This window comes from Watersipora subatra, chromosome 3, assembly GCF_963576615.1.
Source record: "Watersipora subatra chromosome 3, tzWatSuba1.1, whole genome shotgun sequence".
Lineage (NCBI taxonomy): Eukaryota > Metazoa > Bryozoa > Gymnolaemata > Cheilostomatida > Watersiporidae > Watersipora > Watersipora subatra.
The window spans coordinates 12666654-12692501 of NC_088710.1; the positions used below are offsets into that span (position 1 = coordinate 12666654).

The following is a 25848-nucleotide window of genomic DNA, read 5'->3' on the forward strand; positions in this document are numbered from 1 at the left end:
TATAATCATTGTTGACAAAAAGAGAACCTGTAGAAGATTGTCTAGTAAAAGCAAGTTGCCATTTAGTGCTAAAGCGTAGTTCCAATATCGGCTACGAGACCCTATCGGTAATCTCATGCAGGAAAACACTTGAGGCGCTAGGCTCGGCGGCTGAGGCTTGGCGACTTATATTCACATCAAGCTGCGTTGCTAATGATTGCACAAAAATAGTCACTCGTCATGCCATTTCAAAAATGCTGGCTTTCACCTGTGAATCTTGGGAAGGTTTTTCCTGCGGCTCTTTGTGAAAGTCGAACAGCGCTGAACTCTTGCGTCGACTGCCGGCAACTACCGGTAATACTCCACACGCAAGTTTCCAGTTGCCCGCCGCTAGCCAGCGATCCTGTTACCGGTGCTTGCGGCATATATGGGAACCAAGCTTTAGCTACTAGCTAGTTATTTGCAACTCTAATAGAACTACATTGATAAAAGGAGAATGGGTCTAAATTTGACAAGTGACCATGGTTTGAGTAAGTGAGGATCAATGTTGTCACCAGTCATCCATTATCACTTTGTATACAACATATAAACCTTTCCTTTGATTACGGCAAGCTACTGTAGACAAAGCTATCTTTAAGGAACATAAAGGGGTGTCAAGCAAACTTTCTGACGTCAGAAGGATCACTCGCAAGAAACAACCGAAGTAACTGAAGCTCAAAACTTCACAACTGAACATCGTCAAGAATGTTCAATTCGATTTAGCCAGTTGCAGCCTATGCTTGTATTTGATTGGACAACTGACAATTCAATACTGACTATATTTCAACACAAACGCTTAACTATTCATGATTCAGAATGCAACAGCTAGAATCGTTTGGCAATAGGAGAGAAAACCGTCGTAACGATTCCAATTTATGTGCTTTATTCAAAAACGTGTGGCTGCTCTTTTCCACACTCCTGAAGTCGCGATTCGACTGTCGTATAGCTTACAGTCTAGAACAAGACGAAATCAAGCTATTGATACACAATCGTTTAACAAATAACATACCTGCCGATGAAAGAGCCTGCGCATAGTTTGGCGAGGCACCCATGCCGAGGCCCTGGGCCAGCATTGTACTGTAGGTCAGAAGGGGATTGTACATGCCATAAGGAAAGGCGGAGTGGGCAGAACTGGTGGCTGCTGCCAAGGCTTTAGCCGTTTCCTCATCCGTAGCTGTGGCATCCGCTCCGAGACCAAGACCATATAGGTTCATCATGGAGGGTGTGAGGCCTGCAGTACATCACCGTGTGACAATATCAACAGTAATCATGGAGGGTGTGAGGCCTGCAGTACATCACCGTGTAACAATATTGATAGTAAGGAAGAGGTGACAGGCATCGGGTAAATCAGTGACTAGTGAAGCCACTGTGAAAGTTGCAGCAGCGTAGGTCTACGACCTCTTAGGAATATCTTATACCCGCAAATTCATCGTGACATGTTATCAGTGCCTGAGAAAACTAAACTAATTAAGAGATTGTGAAATACTCACCCATTGAAGGAAGTGAGCCAAATGCACCGAGATTCATGGGATATGCCTGCATGGCAGCGGCGAACATGGCCGCTTGAGCAGCCTGTGCGGCAGCAATTGAAGAGCTGGCACTGTTGGCAGAAGAACTAGCCTCCTCCCTGCGTCGCTTCTTCTTGTCTGTGTATATCCTTGACTTGAGATGATCAGGTAAAATATGCTGTAAACAAAAACCAATGATGCAGCGGGAGGACAAAAATGACACCAAGTTCTGAACAACAGTTATCCATAGAGCTACCATACTCACAACGGGTGGCTGACAGGACCTGCTACTTTGGAAAATGAATGTAGAAACTTACAAATAGTCAACATCAACACATCATTAATATGTAGAGACTATATTCGTAAGATGACTACATGTGATATTTATGAGTCAATACTGGGACTTTTAAATATTACTTTGCATCAGGAAGCCTAGCATCTATTTACTAATTGTGAAATACAAACATTTTTATTAGACTGACCTTCCAACCAAAACTACACAACAAGAATTCATCAAAGTCAAATATGCAGCATCAAACATAATTAATACATGTTACCAAAAAAATTAGACAAAATACAAAAAAATGACAAAAACTGACAACATTGATTGGTTTTAGATGGTAACTGATCAACTATCATATCGCAATTTTTACTCTAACAACTGCACAAACAACAAGGTTTTGTTAGTTGAGCTATAACTCACAGTTGAAACTATTGTTTAGGTATTACAGAGACAAGTTATAACACTCAGATAGAACACTCGATAGTTCAGCAAGAAACCAAAGTGTGAGCTAGAACATACGGGCTGATTACTCACTCCATGCGTGCATAACTAGTACTTTAAAACTCTGTTAATGGTGAACTTGCACAAAACTTTAGTAGATTTTATCGAAAACTATCGGTATTTCTATCATTTGTGTTTGTTTTTGATGTTTGAGGTTATCTGATTGCCAGGTTGTTTCAAGATTAAAATCAACAAAATTCGATCGCGATTAGAATGCTAAGAAAAAATATGCCCAAAATGACGTCACTAGTTATAATCGTTGCTATAGTTGAAATCGGCTATTTCGTTCAAGTTGCAGCTTTACATGTCTCTATTCTGTCTGCTTCATTGCAATTATAGACACCATAATCACACTTTCACTTGATTTGAGTGAAATTGTGCAAGCTCATCTATAAGCTGGATAGATCAACCCACAACATAGCCTACAACTAACACAGAAGTTTCCACCAACGTGATGAATAAATATCACATACCCGTACTACCGGCGCCCATTTAGAGTCGACATCATATTGGGAGTTTTTCTCAAGCCAGGGCTGAAGGAGTAAAAGGGAAGGAGCCTTGCTGCCTGTTATCTTTTTACCGGTTTCGCGGTGGATTACAGGCACGTTCTCTGCACCGGTTAGTGACGCCAATTGAGATTCAGTCAGCTCAGGCGTGTCATGCTTTGACCGTCGACCCTTCCGGTCTGAACCGGCAGAGAGTCCAGCAAATGCACCTTGACTAGAGGAACTTGACGATGCGAGAAGATCACTGGTATTAACCATATACTTGGGATGTTCCAATCGCCAGCGCTCCACATCCTTGAGCTGTGGTGCACTCTCACCAGTCAGCCTGCTTCCATCCTGAAGAAATAAATGCAAAGTGCTCCGAGCAAAGACGTCGACAATAATTCCAGTTCTCTACTGCCACTCGCACACACGACTGACCGCGTACGGATATAGGGATCTGCTGTAAATGAAGAACGATGGATAAGTAATTATCAAGAAAACCATAGAGCAATGAAGACTATAAGCTCACCGTAGTGTCCACCATGGGTATCCGTGTGTCCTGCTCCATATCAAGCTCGGCCAACTTTCTGTATGATGCTGCTATGGTTTGTTCTACAGCAGCCCTAGCCTCCGCCTCTTTTTCTGCCTTTGATTTGCGACCTCGTTTCTTGCGGGGCGCTGCGAAGGAGTTCGGGTCATCAGCAAAGAGGCTAGAGAGAGACCCTGCGAATGAAGAGAGACAAAAAGTTTAGGGCAAAGAAAAACAGCACACTTTCTAACTAAAAATATTTCTTTAAGAAGCCAATAACATGGACTGTCAGTTCACAAAGCGCATAGCAAGCAAAGCTCTGAGTAGCCATTGTTTTTCAGGCTCGAGAAAAGAAACATCAGCTTAAAGGTTGACTTACAACAAAATTTACATTACAGTTGTCTGGCAGCAAAGGGTTCACTATGTCTTACTCCGCTGTGTTGCGGGTTCAAAGTACCGTATGCGGAAATGTGATTACACGCCCTTAAAAGCTCAGAAACGAATAGTTAATCGCAGCTATCACAAAAATAGCCATAGGTTGGAATTCCTATCAAAACGGCTCAAATGTAACGCAGTTGAACACGATGTGCTTCTGTTTACACTTTTATGCAACCTCATTCGTCAAAATATTTTCACAAATAAACTTCACGCATTCAATAAAACCATGTCTATTGTCCTTACGCGTCTAATTCATTATCATTGTAACGTTGTCACTTTGAGCACTGATATCTCAAAACCTAGCCAAAAATCAGTTCAATTTTTAAACCTCAGCTAGCGGAGTGCATATTTGAGCTTTTTAAGAGCTTGTAATCACATTTCCACATATTTTGCACCTACAACACAGCAGAGTAAGACATGGTGAATCTTTTGATACCTAATAACCGTAACGTAAATTTTGCTGCAAGTCAGCCATTTAAGATATTTTATATTTTATCAATAGCAGTATTGATTCATCTTAAGAATGAATCAATACTGGCAGACCTCGAGTAAAATAAGCACATTCAAAGAATTAAACTTTTACAAATAGTCAGGGCATATTTTGTTCAATTTGAAGGCAAAACATGCAGCTCTGCTTGAATGTCGTCTGACAACAGTGTTGTTGAATATTTCCTTTAGAGCTGTTGTTGTTATAAATTGATGAAGTCTCAAATTAGCCTTTAAATATTTACTTACATTTTAACGCTTCGACTATAATTGATTCAGGTCTTTGAAACTGTCCATATCACAGCTTATTGCCACAGCAGTGTAATTTATTGACAGCTATTTTGTGGTTATAAACTCATAAAAAACTCTAATGCTTGTAAAATTATATTTTAGTAAAGTGTGTTAACTAACGCACACCAAACTACTGCAAATAACAATAGCAAACAAAAGTTACTTTTCGTTACATTATTGAGCTGACCAGCCAAACGCCTAGTTTGAACATACTTCTATAGCATTGGGTGTATTGACAGCATTATGTTCTTTCCTATCCAAGAGTAATCATATCTGAAACATTTACCAATGTTCAAAACCTGGAATCGCCAGAGTCGTTTATACTCAAAGAGCTTTGCAAAACTTTGTACACAAACGATAACAATAAAAACACGACTTCCGAGGTGTTTCAAATCAAAACTTATCATTGTTTATGATTAACAGAAATTGTACAAGCTTGGTGTTGAGAATCATTTTTAATTGGTTATTGTAATAGAATACTCGTCCAGAAATTGACAACAAGCAATCTAAATTTCAATTACTCAGCCAGTTTATGACGAACCATTATTCATAATTTCTTCTGAAGCATCGGCCTATCTGATTTCGACCGGTGTACATGCTGTTTTAGAGACAAGAAGCCTTCTCAGAGAATGAACAGATAATAACGAAAACAGCGAAAGTGAAGAGAGCGAACAGACAAACATCGTTAGCATAGCAGTAATAAAGTGTAACAGAAAATTCGAGTTAACCTTGCTAGCTTCTATGAAGTGCTACAAGCAATAATGCAACAGATAAATTTAAGATCATGTTCTAAAGAGGACTAGCAGCATGTGTGAACAACTCCAAAATAACACACAACGCTTATACCCATGTTACAATGAAGACATCTGCACACTAGACGGAGATTAGGAGCAATGCTTGAGAGGTAAAAATACACGAGTGATTTGAACTCCACCCTACCATTCATGAGACTGTCAGGTGTGCCTCTCAAAGGTGTCGACTGAGAACATTCGCTGTCCGCTCCATCCCTGAGTCTGGCGATCCTGTCGACCTCGAGGTCAAGCCTACTTCTCTTAGGTTTCCTAATTTTACTGGCTCCACCCCTTGATATTGTCAATCGAAGGCTTTCACTTTCCTCCTCTTCCATGGCACAGCTGTACTCCGAATGGTTTGGAGTGCCTACACGAGATGGATCTGGGGTACCCACAGGTGTGTCCAAGGTACCCACAAGCCCCACCCCTCCAATCCTCTTAGATATGGCAGCTGTCGGCCATTCTCCTGTCTCTGTGACAATACAGAATAGAAGTTGATTGTTACGTGAAAATTTGAAGTATTACAAATTAGATTAGGGAAAACGAACAATGTCTACAGAGGTAAACTAAAAGATGTTTGTTGTACGATGAAATTTGTGAAGCCCAGGCTACATTGACGTCTGAATTCACAACAGTTGCATAGTCACGGCAATTACGAGAAGCTGATGAGAGTGATATCGCGTAGTAAAGTAGATGCTCCTACAACGTAAATAATCTGTTCCAGGAGCGTTTACATTATAGGGAATTTACGTTATAGGGATTTTACATTATACGAACAGTAAAATACATGTAATCTGCCCAATCCGTTTCAAGATATTTCCAAACTCATGCCTTGGGCATACAATAAGAAAAAACTAGACTCAACTTTGTAATTTGTTGGCTGTACTGTAACTGTAATATTATTAGTTAGCATCGACAACTTTTCTCATTTTCCTCATCAATTTCACCGGTTTTATAGACTATGATTGGGGTAATTTTACAATAAGTTGATGGGCAACGCACATCTTTGATGCCCATTTACAACAACGATTTGTTTATTTTTTTCTACACAGCAAAGTCTATTCTGCTAAGTAAAACTAATTACAAATATTTTATACTGTGTACAACAAATCAAAACAATGTATTTTTCCTATAAAAAGAGCGGTGTCCACCTGTTCGTCGTCTATCTGTAGCAAGGGTCAAGGTTAGGATAAAAGATAACTTTCAATGATACTACAACTCATAACATTCAGATCGGTAGACCAATGCTCTAACACTTGCACCAATCAATTCCTTTATTACTTGAGCGCGTTTGATTATTTCTGACCAATTGTGCAGCTGCCTATTCTCTGTTTTGTCGACACATCTGATGATCTATCGAAGTTGTATATACATTGTATAATAGATATAGTGCTATACACACATCGTTTTTTCTCTCACAAGTGCGGTGAGATATGTTACCATTCAAATCGAATTTGAAAACTTGTCCGACTTGACACTTATGTATATGGAAGTTTTTACGTAGTACGAAGCAAAAACCTTGCATAGATTTTTTAAAGTTATTTTGAATTTACGCTATAAGAAGTACACATCATAGGAATGTCTACAGTACTGTACTCGGCGGTATATAAGCGAGCAGAAAAGGAGATACAGCTTTGTGACTGTACATGTGAGTATTTCTATTTATACAACAAGGCTAGACTTACGTGGTGGAATTAAACAAAAACTTGCTATATTGCACTAATTTTGACATAAAAATGTTTGGCTTCAGTTTTAGAACATTAATACTAGTATTTGAACATGTCTTTTTCATACTCCTTACACATTTAGTTGAACGCGCACGCATTCCACTAGTTGAAATAGATAAAGATTGTGAACGATGGACAAAACGAAAAAAATACACTGACAGAGCGGTCTCACTCACCGATGCAGTAGCAGACAAGCTCTAGTCTTTGATAAACAACTCGGTCCTTCGGCCACATGAAGGGTATTGATCTATCATCATAGTAATCTAGCCCGTTACTCCTTATAGGCTACAATTATATCCAACAATATTCAGTGTTTGATGGCTACATGCGTATCTTAACAACATTGTAAAACAATGGCCACTAAATTGCCTTCATCCAAATATTTCAAAAAAGAGTTTCACTAGTCGCAGTTACATAAAATAAAAATTTATACTGTGTAGGAAACTGGCCGAAAATTGAAAAATATTATAAATCCAACCTCAACTGCCTCCCGTGCGTGTTTCATAAATGGTTCTGGTTTTACTTCCTCGGCAGACTTCACCACTTTTCCTATTTCCTCTTCTTTGGGTGTCTTTACTCTCTCCTGCACTTCTTCTCTGGGGCTCTCCACCATCCCTTCCGCCTCTGGATCAGCTTTGGCAGTGGGTTCTTTAGTCTTATCTAGATCACTCTCCTTTTCATCCGACCTCTCCTTCACATCCTGACTAGCCTTAGACTCGGTCTCTGATTCGTCGGAAATCTCTCGTTTCACCTTCTGACTAGGTTTTTCTTCCATGACCTCCTCCTTTACAAGAGGCTCCTCTGTATCACTCACACTATGATGCAGATCTCCATTGAGCATGGTAGTATCTGTTTCCATCTGAAACATAGTCAACACCAACTAGCCAAATTGGTGATGCTTGACTAATCGCAAAAAACAGAAATGAATAGATTCAAAATACAAAAGCTAATCTAGATACCAATCCTTACTAAAAGACTAGACCCAGACATCCATCTAGCTCTCTACCGCAAAGATACATATCCATGTCTTTCTTGTAAGTACTTAGGAAAAGAAAAATACAAAAAATTTAATTCAATTTTGTAACGATAAATAGAAGTACTGGGAATTGCGCCAGTTCTTCACTTTATGAATATAAGGAAACTGTTGTCCAAATTTATCAGCCATGTCACTTAGTTATATTATATCAGGAATGCACCAAGATCAGAATTTATCACATATTTATGTTAGAGGGATACAAACTTGCGGTTGTGCAAGGCTAACATACCATTATCCTGAGCAATATCAAAGAAGACCGACCAGTACCAGCTCAGATACTTTTGCATTAGTGCAACTCTAGTCAACTCAACAAAATTATGTTATAACAAAATTAGCTAATAACACCACTCAAGTGAATGCTCCCACACATCTGGAATAATTATGGGTGAAGAACCAGCCAAAGAGCCTAGCTACACGTCTACACAACTTTTCATCTGCTTAAAGTTTAGTCGCGATCCCTAGAGCAACGGTTCTCATTAAACTGATTTCAAATTCGTCAGTGAAAATAAAAACTGATAACTTCTTTGATACAATCACGGAAAAGGTTTCTAGTAAAGTAATCAACGTAATAGATTGCTCATAAATATAACGAATAAAGAAGCCTCTTGACATGAAGCTGATCGGCTAATAAATTCACGAAAACTGATCTCGAGCACTGATGCAGGCAGTACAATAGTCAAAGTTGCAAATACCTTCATGATGTCCGTTTTTGGTTGACATGAATCTGATTTTATATGTGACTCGACATGACTAGATTTCTGGGTATCGCCTTCTGTCTTTCCTTGTAGTTTAAGAACTGTGTGTTGTTTAGGTTTATCAGGCTCGGTGAGAGACTTGAGGTAGAGGTCCTTGAAGCAGAGCTTCGGATCGTACAGTATATGCTGGTCTGTGTGAGCAAGGCCATGTCTGCAACACGATTAAAATCTATGCAGAGGCCTAACAGAGATAACGTAAAGGAGATGTTAACTTATGAAAGTACGAGTTTCTCCTAATCGACTTAGTACCTTTCAAGTTGAGGCAAGTATCAGCAGATTATTAACAATAATGGCACTTACTTGGCAGCACCAATGAGCAAGTCTTTATCATGCTCTCCCGGTTTCCACCACATGGGTATCTCGGGACTAAACTGGCATAGGGTGAGTCGCTTGGTGAGTGATTCATGCCAGAGCACCTCCTCCCTTATCTTGTTGAGCAGATCTATCCGAGAGAGACACCGGTTAGCCCTCTCCTCCGAGATTGGCTCCACCACCAATGTGGGTGGGCGGTCTACAATCCAACACAGAATAAGTCAATACAAGATGAGGCAAGGAGGTAGATGAGTGAACTAGCGAACAGCAAAAACTGAGGGAGAATAATCAGTGTTACTCACTTTCGTCAGGCAGTGTCAGTCGGTTGCAGACGCGGCGGCACATGTAACAGAATGCCTCCAAGTACTCTGTCAGCATATCATCATCTTTTTTGTAAAGGTTGGCGAGCTGCCGGAATGTGTCCCAGATATATTGCCTCCTAGGTTCGGCAGAGCCACGCCGGGTGCTCTCCACACCAAATGAGGAAATTACCCGATAGAAGTCGGACTCTTCCCTGCGAGTCCAGCGAGCATTTCTCTTGTCCATCCTTTCGAAGTCTCGGATGCGCCCAGCAGCACTTCTATCCACGCGTGCATTTCGCTGTTAAAAAACGATGTGTTTATTCGCCTTAAATGCAGTAGTGTACAAGATAACGCAATAGAAGCCAACAACATCCAAGAATAAACTCAGTAACTAAGAGTTAACATATTATTGGTGTATCAGTTTTGTTTCACTTCAGAGGAACACACATCAAACGTTAGAAGATTTCATCAAAAAGTATCGGTATTTTTCTATTATTTGCGATTGTTTGAGGTCTGACTGCCAGGATGTTTCAAGATTATGATCAACAAAACTTGATAGCGGTTAAAATGCTCAGAAGAATGTACTTGCGAAATGACATCACTAGTTGCTATAGACTAGTGATCATAAAATAATGTGACTATAAATCGCACTTTCATTGTTTAGTGTATGCTTTAACCAGCGAGTGTTCGAACCGCGATCAAGTTTTGCCAATTTTAATCTTGAAACATCCTGGCAGTCAGATCACCTCAAACATCAGAAACAATTGCAAATGCTAGAAAAATACCCATACTTTCTGATAACATTTCCAAAAATGTTGTACAAGTTCCTCTTGTATGGATGCCTCTACAATGGCTGAATTGTCCAAATAATCAATAGTTATGCAGGTAAAGTCTAGATAACCCAGTTAACGGGAGTGTAACTAGTTAACAGGAGTGCAACTAGTTAACGGGAGTGTAACTAGTTAACGGGAGTGCAACTAGTTAACGGGAGCGCAACTAGAGGGCACAGAACACGGCGTCAAAATGAATATACGGGGCAATACTTGAGCAACAGCAACCAACAGAGCCTTCATTCCCATTTCATATTCACTCTCGCTGTCCTATGTCAGCAATCTTACTTGAAAAAGGTTAAACAAGTTTCGCCATGTTGCTGAAGCTAAAGTAAAAATTACCACGATTCCTAGGCACTGCTTTGCTTCAATGATGAGGCAAAGGGACTAGAACTAACCTTCTCTCGTGATGCTGCTGCAGCTTCCGCTTTCCTCCGACTCATTTTCTGAAAGGTAGAAACAATACGACGTATCCTTGTGTTGAGATCACTGCTGGACGGGAATGGTAGAAATTTGTTGGCTGCCGACTGTTCCTCCCCAGCTGTCTTCGTTTCCGTTCCGCTTGGGACAGGAGTGCTGGCAGCAGGAGTTGCTGGATCCTCATCATTTCCTGCTTCATCAAGCTTGTCGCCATCATCACTTCAAATAATCATTTATGTAAATGTAACAGACTGAGGCTTTGAATCAACTTGTGAAATACTATCGAAAGTAATAACCATCGGCACAGCATTATGCTATTCTACAGTTGAAGATTACTTTCTTTGTCCTACCAGAACCGAAGTTGTAAAATTTAGGATTTTATCCTCATGGTTAATGTCTATTCAAAGTTTCATAACAAAACCTCTACCTGAAATGGTTTTCCTTACAGTACATATTGATTTGATCACTACTTGTTCACTGGTTGGGTGTTTTGATACATCATCGGGTGGTTGACCTAAACGCTGATGAGAAAATGTTTTGCAGTTTACATCTGATCGACACGACCTTAGTGACTTTTCTTAAGAATCTAAACGACAAACTCAACTTGCAGTTAATCATAAAATACTCAACTCTTCATGGCTTTAACTCTGTATGAAATTTACATAGATAATCAGCAAGGTAAAAAGGTTGTCATTGCCCTGAGTCTATGTTCCTATGACATTTTGTGTGTGTATAAATACATCATAGAGCTGGAGTTGTCATAACTTACTCGTCATCAAGCTGCTCTTTGCGCAGAGCCTTTTTGTCAGGAGGACCGCAGACAGCGAGAAAGAGAAGACAACTGTCAGCTCTCATCAGGTTGTATTTCTCATAACCATGTTTGACAACTCCAATGAGCAAGCATTTATCTGCATCTTTGTCCCACCTACACGAGAGAAAACACACAGCTTATGTGAACAATATTATGACAATGACAAATCTGAAACTCATTTCACAAAAACTCAACACAAGACAACAATAATAATAATACTATGTAAATAATGACTGACCAGCTAGTAGGAGGTTCTCCCTCACATTTAGGCATAGTCGGTACATCGATATGAGACCAGTTGGTGTTCTCCAACACCTTGCATTCTTGAGCACCAATGATTTCTTGTTTGAGGTAGTACAGCATACGTACACGCAACAGCACTCTACAGAGAAATGAGTGTCTTTGAGACAGAAGGCCTGATGGCAAACAAGCAAATTTATCAAATCACTATTTACAGTGAAAACACATACTTGTTACTGTGCTTGATCAGATGTTTTCTGTAGCCAGCATCACTAAGCACCATCTCTGTGTCAATAGGACAGTTACGAATCTTCTCGTCTAAAGACGAGAGTTCACTAGGAATAGAAGCATCCATGCTGTCCTCTTCTTCACCCAACTCTTTCTTACCTCGGGGCCCCCGTGAGCGAGCCTAAGTAAGATGCAAAAAGAACTTATAATCGCCATGCACCGTAAGCTACGTATCAAATTTGTTGAGATTGATCCTGAAAAATTAGTATAACAATTTAAATTTTTGTATAACAACTAAAATTCAGCTAAACGCAACAAAGTTTTCATCTGAAAGTGAAGATTAACCACGGTGATGAGCAACACAATAGCCTTTCTTGGGTTCATAGGACAGTCATAACATCGCTGCAATTTTAATGACCAGTGCTACTGGACCTCTGCTTACCTTTCGACCCCTCGGTGTAGGAGCTGCCAAGCCTTCATGATTCTTAATATCCTTCTGTTCGCCATTCTCAGTAGGCATTACAAGATCCCAGATGAATGTCTTGATTGTGGCATCGCCTTTATAGTGCTGCAGACTGTAGAGCAACTACAATCGATAATTGCTATCTACAGATGACACGCCTCCCCGCACACTACTTCCTGTCTAGGAATATATGTGAGGAAAAACAAAAGCTAGATATCCAAGTTTATGGTCAACTACTGAATGAAGCAGCAATGGTGTTGGAATAGAGAAGATAACTTACAATAGCCTGTGAAATATTAGATACATCCAACTCGTCAAGGTCTCTTCTAAATCCGCCGTGTTTAACAATATCTGGCCACCGACCCCAGCCGTAGACAAGTAGCATCTTCTCAACCTGCAAAGAAAAGCAGGTGAAGTCAGATATATGCTACATCATTACATAAAATACATCCTCAAATGACCTGCTGTTCCTTCTGTTAATGCAGCTAATCAAAAACTGTTAGAGTTGTCTACTTTACGTTGCTAACCAAATTATGTGGTTTATATTGTACTGCAACAAGCCAAGCTGAGTTATATAAACAGCATTAGTTGACATTTATGTTAAGCAAACACTAAATACCAAATTACATTGCTAGAATACGTTTAAATCGTCCGCTTTCGTCTTTTCCCAATAGGGTCACCACCGGAAGTTATCTTTCTGGTATGGGGTTTACTGCGACCATTTGCTCATGAGAATTGGCAGAGCAATTGTGGTTGAACGCCCTTCCTAACACCGCTAATAGGTCATGAATGATTGGAACCATCAATCTACTGACCATTCAATAAACCCTTATCATACAATGCGATGAACTAATATTTATCAAGGTGACCTGATATCAACAGATGTTTCACAGTTGGCTAGAAAATACCTGTCATATCACAGATATTAAAGTTTTAACACTGTTTTAGTACAGCGTCATTTGCATATTAAGCAATTTCCCTGAGAAGGGAACTAATTACAACAGACTTGAATAAGTCTTGTTTTCCTTCACAAGACAGAGAAAATAACATAGGATGCCGCAAACCAATGAAAAATGACATTACACACCTTGAAGCACTCAGGTCGGGCATAACACCCGGGTGGAGGAGCATTATCATCTATCTCAAAATCATCATCCTTCCGTGCCCGACTTTTACGTCCTCTCGCAGCCTTTGTAGACAACTTTCTGTCATCCGCGTCACTGTCACTGGAAGTGTCCAGGTCGGATATCTCTTCTAATTGGGCGCTGCCATGACCTCCAAATCTTTTTGTCTGTTTTCTTCTTCGTGGCTCCACAATTATCAAATCACTCTACAAACAGTAAGTACATGATGGGCAGGGTCTTGCATACACCTGCGTACGGTAGAAAACAATGTTTTCCATGTAGTGTTTAACACATCCCAAACAAACTTCTTAAAAAATAACAGAGACACTAACCTTTACATTATCTGTCTCCATGTCAGCCTTCTTTGCCCACTTCTGCCAAAACTCAGGATCATTGATATCAATATCTTCCCTCGCACCAGACGAACTGAAGCTAGCCTAAAACAGAGATGCCCGTCACTCTAGCATGTCTACCGTCTACGATATACTGGCATTGAGAATGCAAAAGAATTGAATAAAAAATAAGATAGTGAATGACAAGAATTGCTTATTACCAACCTTGACTTGATTACCAACTTCAAGTCTTTAATACGTTTCTATGCAAAGCCTTTGATATTAAGCAATAATGTGGACAAGCGGAGATTTTAAAATGAATATTTGTAGGGTTGTCTTACCTTAGCAAAGGTAGAGCCTTTCTCTCCAGACTCAATGGTGATCACTTGGGTTCTCCTCTGCAGGATCTGATCAATGTCCTCCTCACAAAACTGGTCTCCTTCTTTGTCATCCTCCATGAGGGCTCCATAAGCTCCTTTCTTCAGTAACTGCTCAACCTCTTGTTTGCTCAGCGGCGCAGGACCCTGTGGCACATGCAGACATGGGAAGATAATCACTTGTCTATTGACAAAATTCCTTTGATACTAGAGTGTATTCCGTTTGCATGCACTTTCAATTATACAAACTTAGTTATAGATTTGCTGCATAATTCCGATTGCAATATATTATGACAATTTTCTGAATGTGGAAGAAAAGAGCTAGAAAACTAAAACCTTCAATATCTTATTGGAATCCAAATTCACTTTCCTGCAGATAGCATTGACCTTGGTTACCAAGGCCTTTGATTGTCAAAGCGAATATAATCTTTTTATAAAAATAATTACTGCAGTAGCTTTTAGATTTCCAGCGATAAGGATATAAAAATAATTGCTTTTCCAATTTAAAACAGTTTACAAGTCAGTGTCAAAGTTGGTGTCCAAAAGGCTAGTCAACGTTTAATGTAGTTGGTCATTGTATCTGAAAAAGCACCAGTGACCAGCTCTGCCATAAATAAAATCAAGCTTACATTAGTGTTAGCTGGATCTCCCTTGTTAGCACCCATAGATTGGAGAACAGCCTTGTCCAGCCCGAGTTTGAGAGAAGCTTTGTCAAACATCTCCCTCTCATATGTGTTCTTGCATATTAGCCTGTAGATTTTAACTGCCTTTTTCTGTCCAATACGGTGGCACCTCGCCTGAGCCTAAACAAAGCAACTGATGCCGGCATATCCTCTAGGGTGGTACGCATATCCTCTAGGGTGCTACGCATATCCTCTAGGGTGCTACGCATATCCTCTAGGGTGCTACGCATATCCTCTAGTGTGGTACACATTCTCTAGGGTGGTACACATATCCTCTAGGGTGCTACACATATCCTCTAGGGTGGTACACATATCCTCTAGGGTGCTACACATCTTCTAGGGTGGTACACATCTTCTAGGGTGCTACACATATCCTCTAGGGTGCTACACATATCCTCTAGGGTGCTACACATATCCTCTAGGGTGCTACACATATCCTCTAGGGTGCTACACATATCCTCTAGGGTGCTACACATATCCTCTAGGGTGCTACACATATCCTCTAGGGTGGTACACATATCCTCTAGGGTGGTACACATATCCTCTAGGGTGCTACACATATCCTCTAGGGTGCTACACATATCCTCCAGGGTCATGCACATAAACCAGCTTTATCACTCAACTGTCATGGTCGTTTCATTTGATTTAGCCCTTAGCAGCAGCGCAACAATGATCGAAAAACTCCTAATATCACTAATGACAGACAGTCCCACGTTGAGTTTCTAATTGTATTTGTGCCGACAGACTGCATAAAAGACAAACCACAACATGTGTAACTAATAAAAATACAAACCTGAAGGTCATTCTGAGGATTCCAGTCGGAGTCGTAAATAACACAGGTGTCAGCAGCGGTCAGGTTGATACCGAGTCCTCCGGCACGTGTGCACAACAAAAACACGAACCTATCGCTGTCAGGACGACTGAAACGATCTATGGCTTCTTGTCGTTGGTTACCCCGAATACGCCCGTCAATCCTCTCATAGATGTATTTTTTGTGGATAAGATAGTCTTCAATTATATCAAGAACACGAATCATCTGAGAGAAGACGAGCACCTTATGGTTGCCAGCCTTTAGTTTGGGCAGAAGCTTGTCGAGGAGCACAAGCTTACCCGAAGCATTCACCATCGACTCACTGATCATATCGACATCGGCTGAACCCATCTTGCTTCTTAGATCCTGAACTATCTTCTCCTCGGCACCTGCAGCAATCCCACACGCTGTTTTTAAACGAGTCACAACTTAGGAAGATATTAAACACACCTGGAGATATTATGGAGAAGGTTAAGAATAGTCTTAAGCCTAAGTCAAGACTCCCAAGGCGCCTATAAACTGGTCACTATATTGTCCACCTGCTTAGGGAAGTCAAGTTGCGCACCATTCCATGACTCCATGAGGGCCCCTGGGTCCACTCATACCGGTTAATATATGGGATTTTGCTTAAACTAATTTCAATGACATCTTGCAACAGTTCATTGGATGAAAAGGGCAAATATTTACCTATGCTAATACTTAAATGGATCAATGATAGACAACGAGTAGATGATAGACAAACCATTAATAAGATAGGGGTGGTTGCAGCACTTCCTCAGCTCCATCATAGTGTTCATGAGGTTGGGTACATTCGCAGTCGTTCCTCCCTTTGTGAGAAAGGAGAAATTCTTCTCTAAGATTGCCCGATAGTACTTCTTCTGAATGTTTGTTAGTTCGACCTCAATAATGGTCTCCTCCTTTGGTGCCAGGTTTTTCTCTACGTCTTCCTTAAGACGTCTCAACATCATTGGCTTCAGAATCTAAAAGTGTCCAGCATAGCATCTGGTAGCTTTGCTAGGGCACAACTCCGCCTTCCTACCTCTTAGTATACCTGATTAGCTGGCTAAGCAGACACCGAGGAATAACATAGTAGAGAACTTCATCAAGCTTACCAATGATTGTTATTGAAAAACCTTTTTGGAGTTGAGTGATCATGCGTCTGTATTAATGAACGACATCGGTTGGGTAATGGTTGATAAGAAATTCTTAAAAAATATAACATTAAACTTGTAAATGCGTAATGTTATATTACGCATTTGTAAAAACTATAAAATTTCAAATACAACTCTCAAATTTAATACAATCTTCCAGCTAGCATGGGCAGAGTACGAAACTTGCAATCTTTACTGTAATAACAGACGTGTCCGCCCATCCAAACCACAGTTGGAGGTGGGGAGAAGATTGCATCGTATGAGATTTTAATTGAGAGAAATTGTCAAAACACTAGGTTGACTTTACCAAGCTGTTCCAAGGGTGACATCTCTGGCCTTATCAAATAATACAAGAAATCTGTACGCATACGAGTATAAACACATGGAACTAGTTTGAATTTACATCAACTTTTAACCAGCAAACCTATAATCTGATTAAAATTTTGCCTGTAAATAGCATATGCAGAAATTTCAAACTATGACAAATAAACTCACTGCCTTGAGCTTGTCCACTTGGCCCTCGGTCTGGAGATTGCCAAACTCCAACAAGAACTCGTTAGCCGATTTGAACTGCTCGGGCTCAAGAAAGTGAAGGAGACTGAAGAGTTCCTCTACATTATTCTGCAGAGGGGTACCGGAGAGAAGAACCTTATGCTCCTGTACAAAACAAACGCCAATTAGTAGCACTCCACTAGTTATTAGAATACACAAGTCTAAAATTGAGACGCAAACAAAAAAGCTCTTACCAGTTCAAAGCAGCGCAAACCCTCCATCAACTTGCAGTTCTTGTTCTTCAGACGATGGGCCTCATCAATTACAGAGCAGCGCCATGGTATCTGCGCAAGGAGCTCAACATCCTGTATGATTACTTCATAAGTTGTGATGAGGCAGTTGAACTTAAAGACATCCATCCTTTTCTTCCCAGAAGAGTCTTGGTAAAACATGTCATATTCCTGGATCATAGCGCGACTAGTTGATCTGCAAATAACATGTCATATTCCTGGATCATAGCACGACTAGTTGATCTGCAATTGCATGAAAAAGAGTTCAGGTAGAACATAACTAATGCTTTATGCTGTTTTTCGAGATTCCATTGTGAAGAAGTTGACCACACATGAAAACAAGAGCCTAATCTTCTTTGGTATCAAATATACATACGGTGGAACCTCGGTTCTCGACCAAACCGGAGCATGAGCATTGAAATTAAGCATTTGGAACAGCTCCGGAAACAGCATGGAAACATTCATTACCATGGCTCCAGCAACAAAGCAAGACGCTGAGAAAGAACAAAAAATTGTTCGTAAAAATGTTGAATTTAAAAAGGAATTGATAGCTTCATAAATTCTTTACAAACAGGAAGGAACCATCTGGGACGACGTCTCCTCTACCAAAGAGATTTGCTAGGGAGATAACTCCTCCAGTCAAGTTACCCTCATTTTGGAAGAGGATTCCCCTTCAATGATGTGAAGTAAATGTGCCATTGTTGTTCATATTTTTTCACACGATTTTCGATGTAACTGATCTGTTGCATTTTTTGCTGTTTCATTATCAATTTCTGCAATTTTTGGTATTGTATCTTAACCGTTGTTTTCGATGTTTTAAGAACAAAACATGTGAAATATTTACTTTTTGTTTTCTTTTTTATCATCATAGATAGAAAATCTTTTATTAATATTAAACACGATTTATATTTACCCGTTTTTATTTTTAGTATGCAGTATACAGTAGTTTATGGTGTGAAACGTTAAAAAATTAATTTACAGAAGTTGTTTTCTTGACTTGGAACCGATTAAAATTTACATACATTAATTCGAATGGGGAAAAAATTGTTTCAGTTTTCGAACAACCTTCTGGAACAGATTATGCTAGAGAACCAAGGTTCCACTGTATATAATAAGTGTTGTAGTTACCGTAAAACCTCAAATTTAAAGCCGCCTCTTCTATTTGAACGCACCCTCTATTTGACTGCCACCCTGCGAAAAGGGTTGAAAAATAGAGCGCCACTTTTTAATTGACCGTCACCTCCATTTGACCGCCACTTTGGCATTATTTGATCTTTACGAACCCATAATATCAATTGATCAGTAGAAAATTATCCACAAAATCGTATTAATAATGAATTGCTTACATCAATAACAATTTATTCTGTCGTTGTTTTCTCAATAACAATTAATTCTCTCGTTAATTCTAAGACTTTTCGTTTTTTTGCTAAAAACTTTGAAAGCAACACCATAGAAATAATAATAACCGTCTCAGGCTATTAGTAGTTCCCTGTTTAACGTGGTCTTGATACATCAAAGTAATGTATATAAAAACCAGTTCACATTTACGATGGTAGATGAACGACTAGTTTTAGGGTCAAGGTTGTGCTTAACAAGCAAAACTTTTACGCATCGCATTTGTGCTAAATGCAACGCGTAAAAGTATCGCTCTGCCAAAATCTGTTTGGACGCTAATATCAACTAGTTCAGCAGTGCAGATAAAGAGCTAAGGTCAGAAGACATTGTGAAAGGTATTCGACAACCAGAAGCTCGTACCATCGAAAGTATCAATAAGAACACAGCTATTCAAGCAAACGATGCAAATATTTGTTTTAAAAACATTAATTTTTGTTTTTGCATATAATATAAGTATGGTTCGTTTATGTCACCTGTTCATGAATATATATTTGTAACAATTGATAGATTATCATTAATTTATAAATTTGCAGATTTATAGCTTGTCATTTAATAGCATCCTTGTGGTTGTCTTAACACGGCTTACATATGATCGACGATCGTAACTCCTCTTCTACTGCACATAAAAACTAGTTTTGGCTGCAAACTGTAGCAAACATATCAATAATTGCAATGAGCTTCTATTCAACATCGTTAAATATAGATATACATGTAAAATAAAAATATGCCTTCAAATTCAGAATGAAATATAAAATACAAAGCTCTAACAAATTGCAAAGCTAGGCACAGACTATAATACCATCGCAGATTATATGCAAGCAATAGATAACAACTGAGATATTTCTTGGCTTTCCAATGCATATTTTATTTAGAGATTTATGATAAGTTAGAGGCAAGTTAGCAGCTTTATTGCATCCAAAAGGTTTAACATCGCTCCACCGAAAGAGCGATAGGCGATCAATATAGACGATATTCGCTTCGCTCGCAAAAAGGCGACATTCATCTTCCAAAATTCTGAAGTCATTCGAAAAATACAACGCCAGCCTTTATTTGAACGCCGCCTCCAGTTGACCGCCACTAAAGAGGAAAGGTTAAAAAGTAGAGCGCCAAGGAGTTCATTGAGAGGTTTTACGTTCATTGAGAGGTTTTACGGTATCTCTTCAAGATAATGCCATTACTGTATTCAAAAATCAAAAACACCAGAAACTATTTGCCGGATAACAAAACACTTCTAAATAAATAAATAAAAGTGTTAACATGTAAAAGATTGTTGGCAATATTTATTATCCACAATTTTTTAGGTTTTCATTTGGCAAATTTAATTTTACAGGCGCAGCAAGACAGTATTGATTCTGTGTCATTTTCATTTCACCAAAAGATAAATGATTAGGAAATGTATGAACATCACTAACAAAATACTCAATACACTGATAATGTCACTAGCAAAAGTAACGCAGAAGAAAACAACTCCGCATCAAACAAAGCAGACAATGGTCAAGACTCACGAGCCATGGTAGACGATGACATTCAGGTCAGTCCAAGTGTCAAACTCTCGTATCCAGTTGCCGATTGTAGAGAGAGGTGCGATGACAAGGAAGGGTCCGATAATTCCATAGTCAAATATGGATTGAAGAAAGGCTATACTCTGGACTGTCTTGCCCAGACCCATCTCATCAGCGAGGATACAGTTTTGCCTACAATAATGGCCCAAGTCCCACACTAGGCATGACTGCTCGATGAAATGGTTACACAAAAGCGAGTCGACAAACTATGTTTTATTCTCAGGACTAGTTCACGTAGCTTAGCCAACAAGCTCATTAAAAGCTTGAGTCATCAAAGCTTAGCCAACAAACATTGACATAACAGGCTGAGTAATAAGACATCCAGCTTCTTCTGTACAAAAATATTAGCGTTACAAAGAAAAACATTTCCATTAGTTCTTTGCCTGAGCTCGGTAGGATGACATGAAGCACCCGATAGCACCCAAACGAGAAGCAACCAAGTAACAATACCGTTTTAAAGCGATGACTTTAAATGAACTTTAGATGAACTATCTAGGATTTCGACAAATAAGATCTTACTTGTATCAAGGGCAGCTAGCCAGCAGTTAACAACTTGACCTGTCATAGAACTTACCTGTTGTAGTAACAAAAGGTGAGCCAATTAACCCCCTCGTACTGATACTCTCTGAGCTGATTGTCACCCTTGTATACCTTATTCTCCTCAAGCTCCTTCCATTCACAAGCCTTTGGCATTGGTATTCGCTGTAAGCAGAGTCTCTCCGATGTAACAGTAGACAACTTATTACCCGAGCTATTTGATTTCAAGCTGAAAGAATTATGGGTAAACCTATTGACTCACTCTATAGTTTTCAGGAGGGTTAGCGTATTTGAGAAACCGGTCTATCATTGACTTGTCCACATCGCCTTCCAATTCCCAGGTAGCATCCTCATACGGTAGCTGCCTCCATTTTATGAGATAGTAAACTGCCTCCGGTTCATCAGTGCCCTCTGGTGGTGGGAATCGTGACACACCCAAAACCCGATCAATTTCTACATACTCAGGGTTGAACAATTCATCTTCGTCCATGAGCTGTATCAATATAATAAGAGATAAACACATCTACTCATTTAACTGACAGACAGCCCACAACGAGCGTGAATCCGAGATAGATATCCAGACTAATATTAAATCTCAACAGATACCCTCTAAAATATATGCATGGAATGTAAACATAAAACCGCATCAAGTACATTCCAAAAGTAAATATCTGTGCGCACAGACAGATACTGCATTGCCATAAACAAACAGCAGAAGAACCTTGGACAAACAAAAGCTAACGAGATAACGAGAAGAACAACTCACATTGAACATATATGACTGTATTTGGGACTGTTTCTGGTGATAGCGCTTTATCTTCTGGTTCACACGCTTGTCTGTGATTTCTAGTTCTTCTTGCGTCTTCCAGTCACAGTGCAGGTATGAGCTAAAGACATATAATTAGCATGCATTCTTGGAGTTCTCCCTGAAACACTGAATCTTTAAGAGAGATGTTTATAGACCCAGCCACAGCATCTACCGATTGCTTGGCTAACTATTGAAAGATTCACACACAGTTTTGATATTCTAAAGTTGTCTTATCATGTAAAAGAGCAAATCTTACGATATGAATGAAAGCATGAAACATGCAGTTTCAAAATTACAACTGAAGGCTATCAGAAAGGTAATATTACTCACAAGTTTTTGTATTTGACATAATATTCTGTCACTTTGATTGTCTGTGGAGTTGTCTCCTTTCCTTCTTCCTTGCCCTCTTCGTCAGCCTTACCTTCCTCCGTTTCATCGAGCTCAAGTTCTCTCGTACCTTCTCGGTGCCCCATCAACTTCTCAACGATGTACTGATTGATAACTGGTGTTTCATCTGTGTCCTACCAAGGTACAACAGATGGTGAAGATCAAACCGAGTATGGTTAGATAAAAACACCTTTCCCCTTGATAGAGTTTACAGTTTGATCCAATCTCAGCTGACAATAAGGACTGGAGTGCTGTTGAAAAGCCATGTGAGATCGCTTGTGCAGCTGAATGAAAACTAACTAGAACGGCGCGTATGTGTAGATGTATGCGGAGTGTCTAAAATTCACCAACAGCTCACCTCTGATTGCATTTGTATAACCGAGTTGTCATCTTTCTCATCGTCGGAAATGTCCAGAGGAAGGTCATCCACATACTTTTGCCTTTTTGTCACTCGCCCAGATCGACGCTGCTGCAAAACGCAAAAGAAGTGCTACCTTTCTTGGCAAAGCCTGAGCATGTGACTTGAGATGTAACTAGGAATGGTGAGAATTATTTCAAAAACAATTATGGATATGAAGCTATTGCAAAAACTTTGAGAACAAATCAGTTAATAAGTTAATAATCATGTACCACCACATGATGTACAACAAGTAGGGTTATTCACTACTCAGATTGTCGAGGACTTGTGTTTCAGTATGCAGTGTTCTAGATAATATGTGCTGCCAGTTAGGGAATTAATATTTTATAGCATAGTCAAACCTTTACATACAAAGTGCCAAGATGGAATTCTTCAAACAGGATAAATTCAAATTTTTCTATGCCAAAAATAGACTAAGACTGAACTCACAGCGAAGGAGTCTGAGTCAGGTGTATGGGCAAGGCTTGGTGACATCTCGGAATCGGACATTGAGTCAGAGTTTTTCCTTTTTCTCTTCTTTAATTTGAGGAGAGACGCCGGGGGCCTGTGCACATGATGGAATGGCATGGTGCATATGATAAACACAAAATAAAAATGATATAGATAATTGGTACATCCACATAATTTTGGTAATAATAATGAATAGCAATATGAATAATGACCTACCACAATAATCTACAACGTAATTTACAAAACTTCTATGAATGATATAATATATGACTTGGCTATAATAAGTCGCAAGGATAAAGGCATTAGAATTGAGACTAGCAAGCGACGCAGATAGTAGATATAAACATTTACACAGCTACAAGAGCGTACTGTATAGTCAACCTGACACAAACCTTTTTGGGCCGGGTTTTCTTCCCTTTTTGCCTGTAGACTTTGCTTTGCTGGATGACTTCTTCAGTCGGCCAGGAGTCTGGCTCGTTTCGCTCATACTCGGACTGTCAACTGCATCACTAAGTGAACCGGGAAGACTTGACGCTTTTGAGCCCAGCTTAAATTCTGGATCCTGGAATGAAGGTTTTTCAAGATAACTAAAGAGTGTCATAAAAGCTAAAGCATAAAATTCAAACAACTCAACAGCTGAAATTCTCAGATTTAACTGCCTGCTAATTGCGGAAGCTAAGAAGAGATAATAAATAGCAAAGGCATTAGTCTTCTACATTGTCTTTGTTTATTTCAATTGACAACAGACAAAATGCAGCACTCATGACAGAAACTGGCCTGCAGCATGAAAAACGTGTGAGGGAATAAATCATTGTTTTGGTAAATCAAACTGTTAACTACCATCATCAATTTTTATTAAACACTCATTTTTGTATCTCATTTTCATATCAAAACTGAGGCAAAACTTATCATATACCCGTCTAGTGAAAAGTGACAACCAAAAATATCATTCATGCACATTCCGGGCTGATTATATTGCTAGTTCATAAGAAAAATTTAAGCACGAGAATTCAATGTGACTTATTCAGTAATATATGGTACTAGCTTAAAGGTAACGCATTTCGAATTATTCAGTCCAAATGTGCCAGATTTCTGGGCATGCTATAAATGCTCGGATAAGCAACTCGATGGTATGGTATTTAAACTAGTGACCTAATAAGTATAATCGCTCTGCGCTTGACCTGCGCGTATTTACCTCAAGTAGCTCAGGAAGGTGTACGTTTACACCTGCTGCTGTGTTTGGTCCATTTTGTCGTATCTAAAATGGTAAATATGTATTGAATTAACTAGTAATGGTTCAACCACAAAGTAAGAGAGTTAACACTTTCTCATAGCAACTCTCGGACAAGGTGAGTTATGTTAACAAGAAATGATTCCACCCCGTACCAACCAAATGGTTTTGACCCTGACCATGACCCAGCTTCGATGACACTTAATCGCTTAAAGATGAACTTGCAGAAAATTTTTTGGTAGATTTTATCAAAATGTATCAGTATTTTTCCATCACTTGCGATCGTTTTTGATGTTGACCGCTAGGACCGCCAGGATGTCTCAAGATTAAAATCGATAGAACTTGATCGCAGTTAAAAGGTTCAGATCAAGCGAAGGTGCAACTATGACATCTATAGTTGCAAAAAGACTGACAGAAAAGAGACTTGTAACATTTCAACTTGAATTCAATAGCCGATATCAACTACCGCAACGATAACAACTAGTGATGTCATTTCACACTTTTTTTCTGAGCGTTTGAACTGCAATCAAGTTTTTTCTCTAATACCACGTCTGTCTCTGTCTTTAAGGAAAATTACAAAGAAAACAGGTTTTTTCAGATTATTGTCATTCAATGTTAATAACTATGATTTTTATAAAAATAAATTAAGCATTTCTCTTTTGTTTAAATCAGTTTTACATAGTTTAAACTGGTTTTTATGGTATACATTATCACTTATGGTTAGCATGAGATGTATTATCTAAAACATTCTTATAGTATCTGTACACTTACAGGCACCATTCAAGTATCTCATTCTACAATAACATAGATATAAAATTGATTTAATTTAGCAGGTCTATATATATTATTATCAACAGAAATATGACCTTCAAACATTAAAAACTTCAGCTAGACAAGCCAAATATGTCCCGGTGTCATCACTAGGACTGTCATAATTTGTTTATCTGTAAATAATCACTATCTTTGCAGCTTTTTACATTACAAGCCAGTTTCTTAACTGCAATATACTGAAAATATTTGTTCTATGCTAACATCGGAGATAATTGCTGTACGGTGTGAAGTAGGTCTTTTACTGAAGTGAGAAGACTGAATGATTTCCACAAAACCAACAGAAGGACTTCATTTACCACTTCTTGTACAAAACGTTGTCATTTAAATTGACCTCATCGGACTCTGCCTTATTAAACTGGAATTATTGCGATATGATTACATATAGGAGTTAATCCCTCCCTCAACTCTTACAATTAAATATAATCTTCCATTAAAACGCAGGTGTGAAGATTCTAGAAATCTAAGAAAAATAAAAACACCATTCATCTTAATGTTATATATAAATATCTAAA

General features: G+C 39.1%; 1 protein-coding gene across 1 annotated transcript in view; it reads right to left on the reverse strand.

Annotated features, from left to right (window-relative positions):
* The window catches only part of LOC137391030 (chromodomain-helicase-DNA-binding protein 8-like), a 28706-nt gene that overhangs the window by 795 nt on the left and 2063 nt on the right, over nucleotides 1–25848 (reverse strand). The window contains exons 3-35 of the mRNA XM_068077369.1: nucleotides 24470–24532; nucleotides 23667–23836; nucleotides 23254–23368; nucleotides 22765–22875; nucleotides 22350–22540; nucleotides 21978–22098; nucleotides 21474–21704; nucleotides 21249–21376; nucleotides 20618–20806; nucleotides 17682–17913; nucleotides 17431–17592; nucleotides 16527–16764; nucleotides 15767–16173; nucleotides 14920–15093; nucleotides 14255–14437; nucleotides 13914–14018; nucleotides 13545–13787; nucleotides 12738–12851; nucleotides 12437–12580; nucleotides 11997–12175; nucleotides 11765–11908; nucleotides 11485–11640; nucleotides 10694–10934; nucleotides 9466–9763; nucleotides 9152–9362; nucleotides 8789–9002; nucleotides 7539–7919; nucleotides 7237–7345; nucleotides 5482–5805; nucleotides 3328–3521; nucleotides 2784–3152; nucleotides 1509–1704; nucleotides 1028–1249 (exon numbers count right to left, since the gene is read on the reverse strand). Of these exons, the coding sequence (XP_067933470.1) occupies nucleotides 1028–1249; nucleotides 1509–1704; nucleotides 2784–3152; nucleotides 3328–3521; nucleotides 5482–5805; nucleotides 7237–7345; nucleotides 7539–7919; nucleotides 8789–9002; nucleotides 9152–9362; nucleotides 9466–9763; nucleotides 10694–10934; nucleotides 11485–11640; nucleotides 11765–11908; nucleotides 11997–12175; nucleotides 12437–12580; nucleotides 12738–12851; nucleotides 13545–13787; nucleotides 13914–14018; nucleotides 14255–14437; nucleotides 14920–15093; nucleotides 15767–16173; nucleotides 16527–16764; nucleotides 17431–17592; nucleotides 17682–17913; nucleotides 20618–20806; nucleotides 21249–21376; nucleotides 21474–21704; nucleotides 21978–22098; nucleotides 22350–22540; nucleotides 22765–22875; nucleotides 23254–23368; nucleotides 23667–23836; nucleotides 24470–24532 (6559 nt within the window). The remainder of the gene's footprint in view (nucleotides 1–1027; nucleotides 1250–1508; nucleotides 1705–2783; nucleotides 3153–3327; nucleotides 3522–5481; nucleotides 5806–7236; nucleotides 7346–7538; nucleotides 7920–8788; nucleotides 9003–9151; nucleotides 9363–9465; nucleotides 9764–10693; nucleotides 10935–11484; nucleotides 11641–11764; nucleotides 11909–11996; nucleotides 12176–12436; nucleotides 12581–12737; nucleotides 12852–13544; nucleotides 13788–13913; nucleotides 14019–14254; nucleotides 14438–14919; nucleotides 15094–15766; nucleotides 16174–16526; nucleotides 16765–17430; nucleotides 17593–17681; nucleotides 17914–20617; nucleotides 20807–21248; nucleotides 21377–21473; nucleotides 21705–21977; nucleotides 22099–22349; nucleotides 22541–22764; nucleotides 22876–23253; nucleotides 23369–23666; nucleotides 23837–24469; nucleotides 24533–25848) is intronic.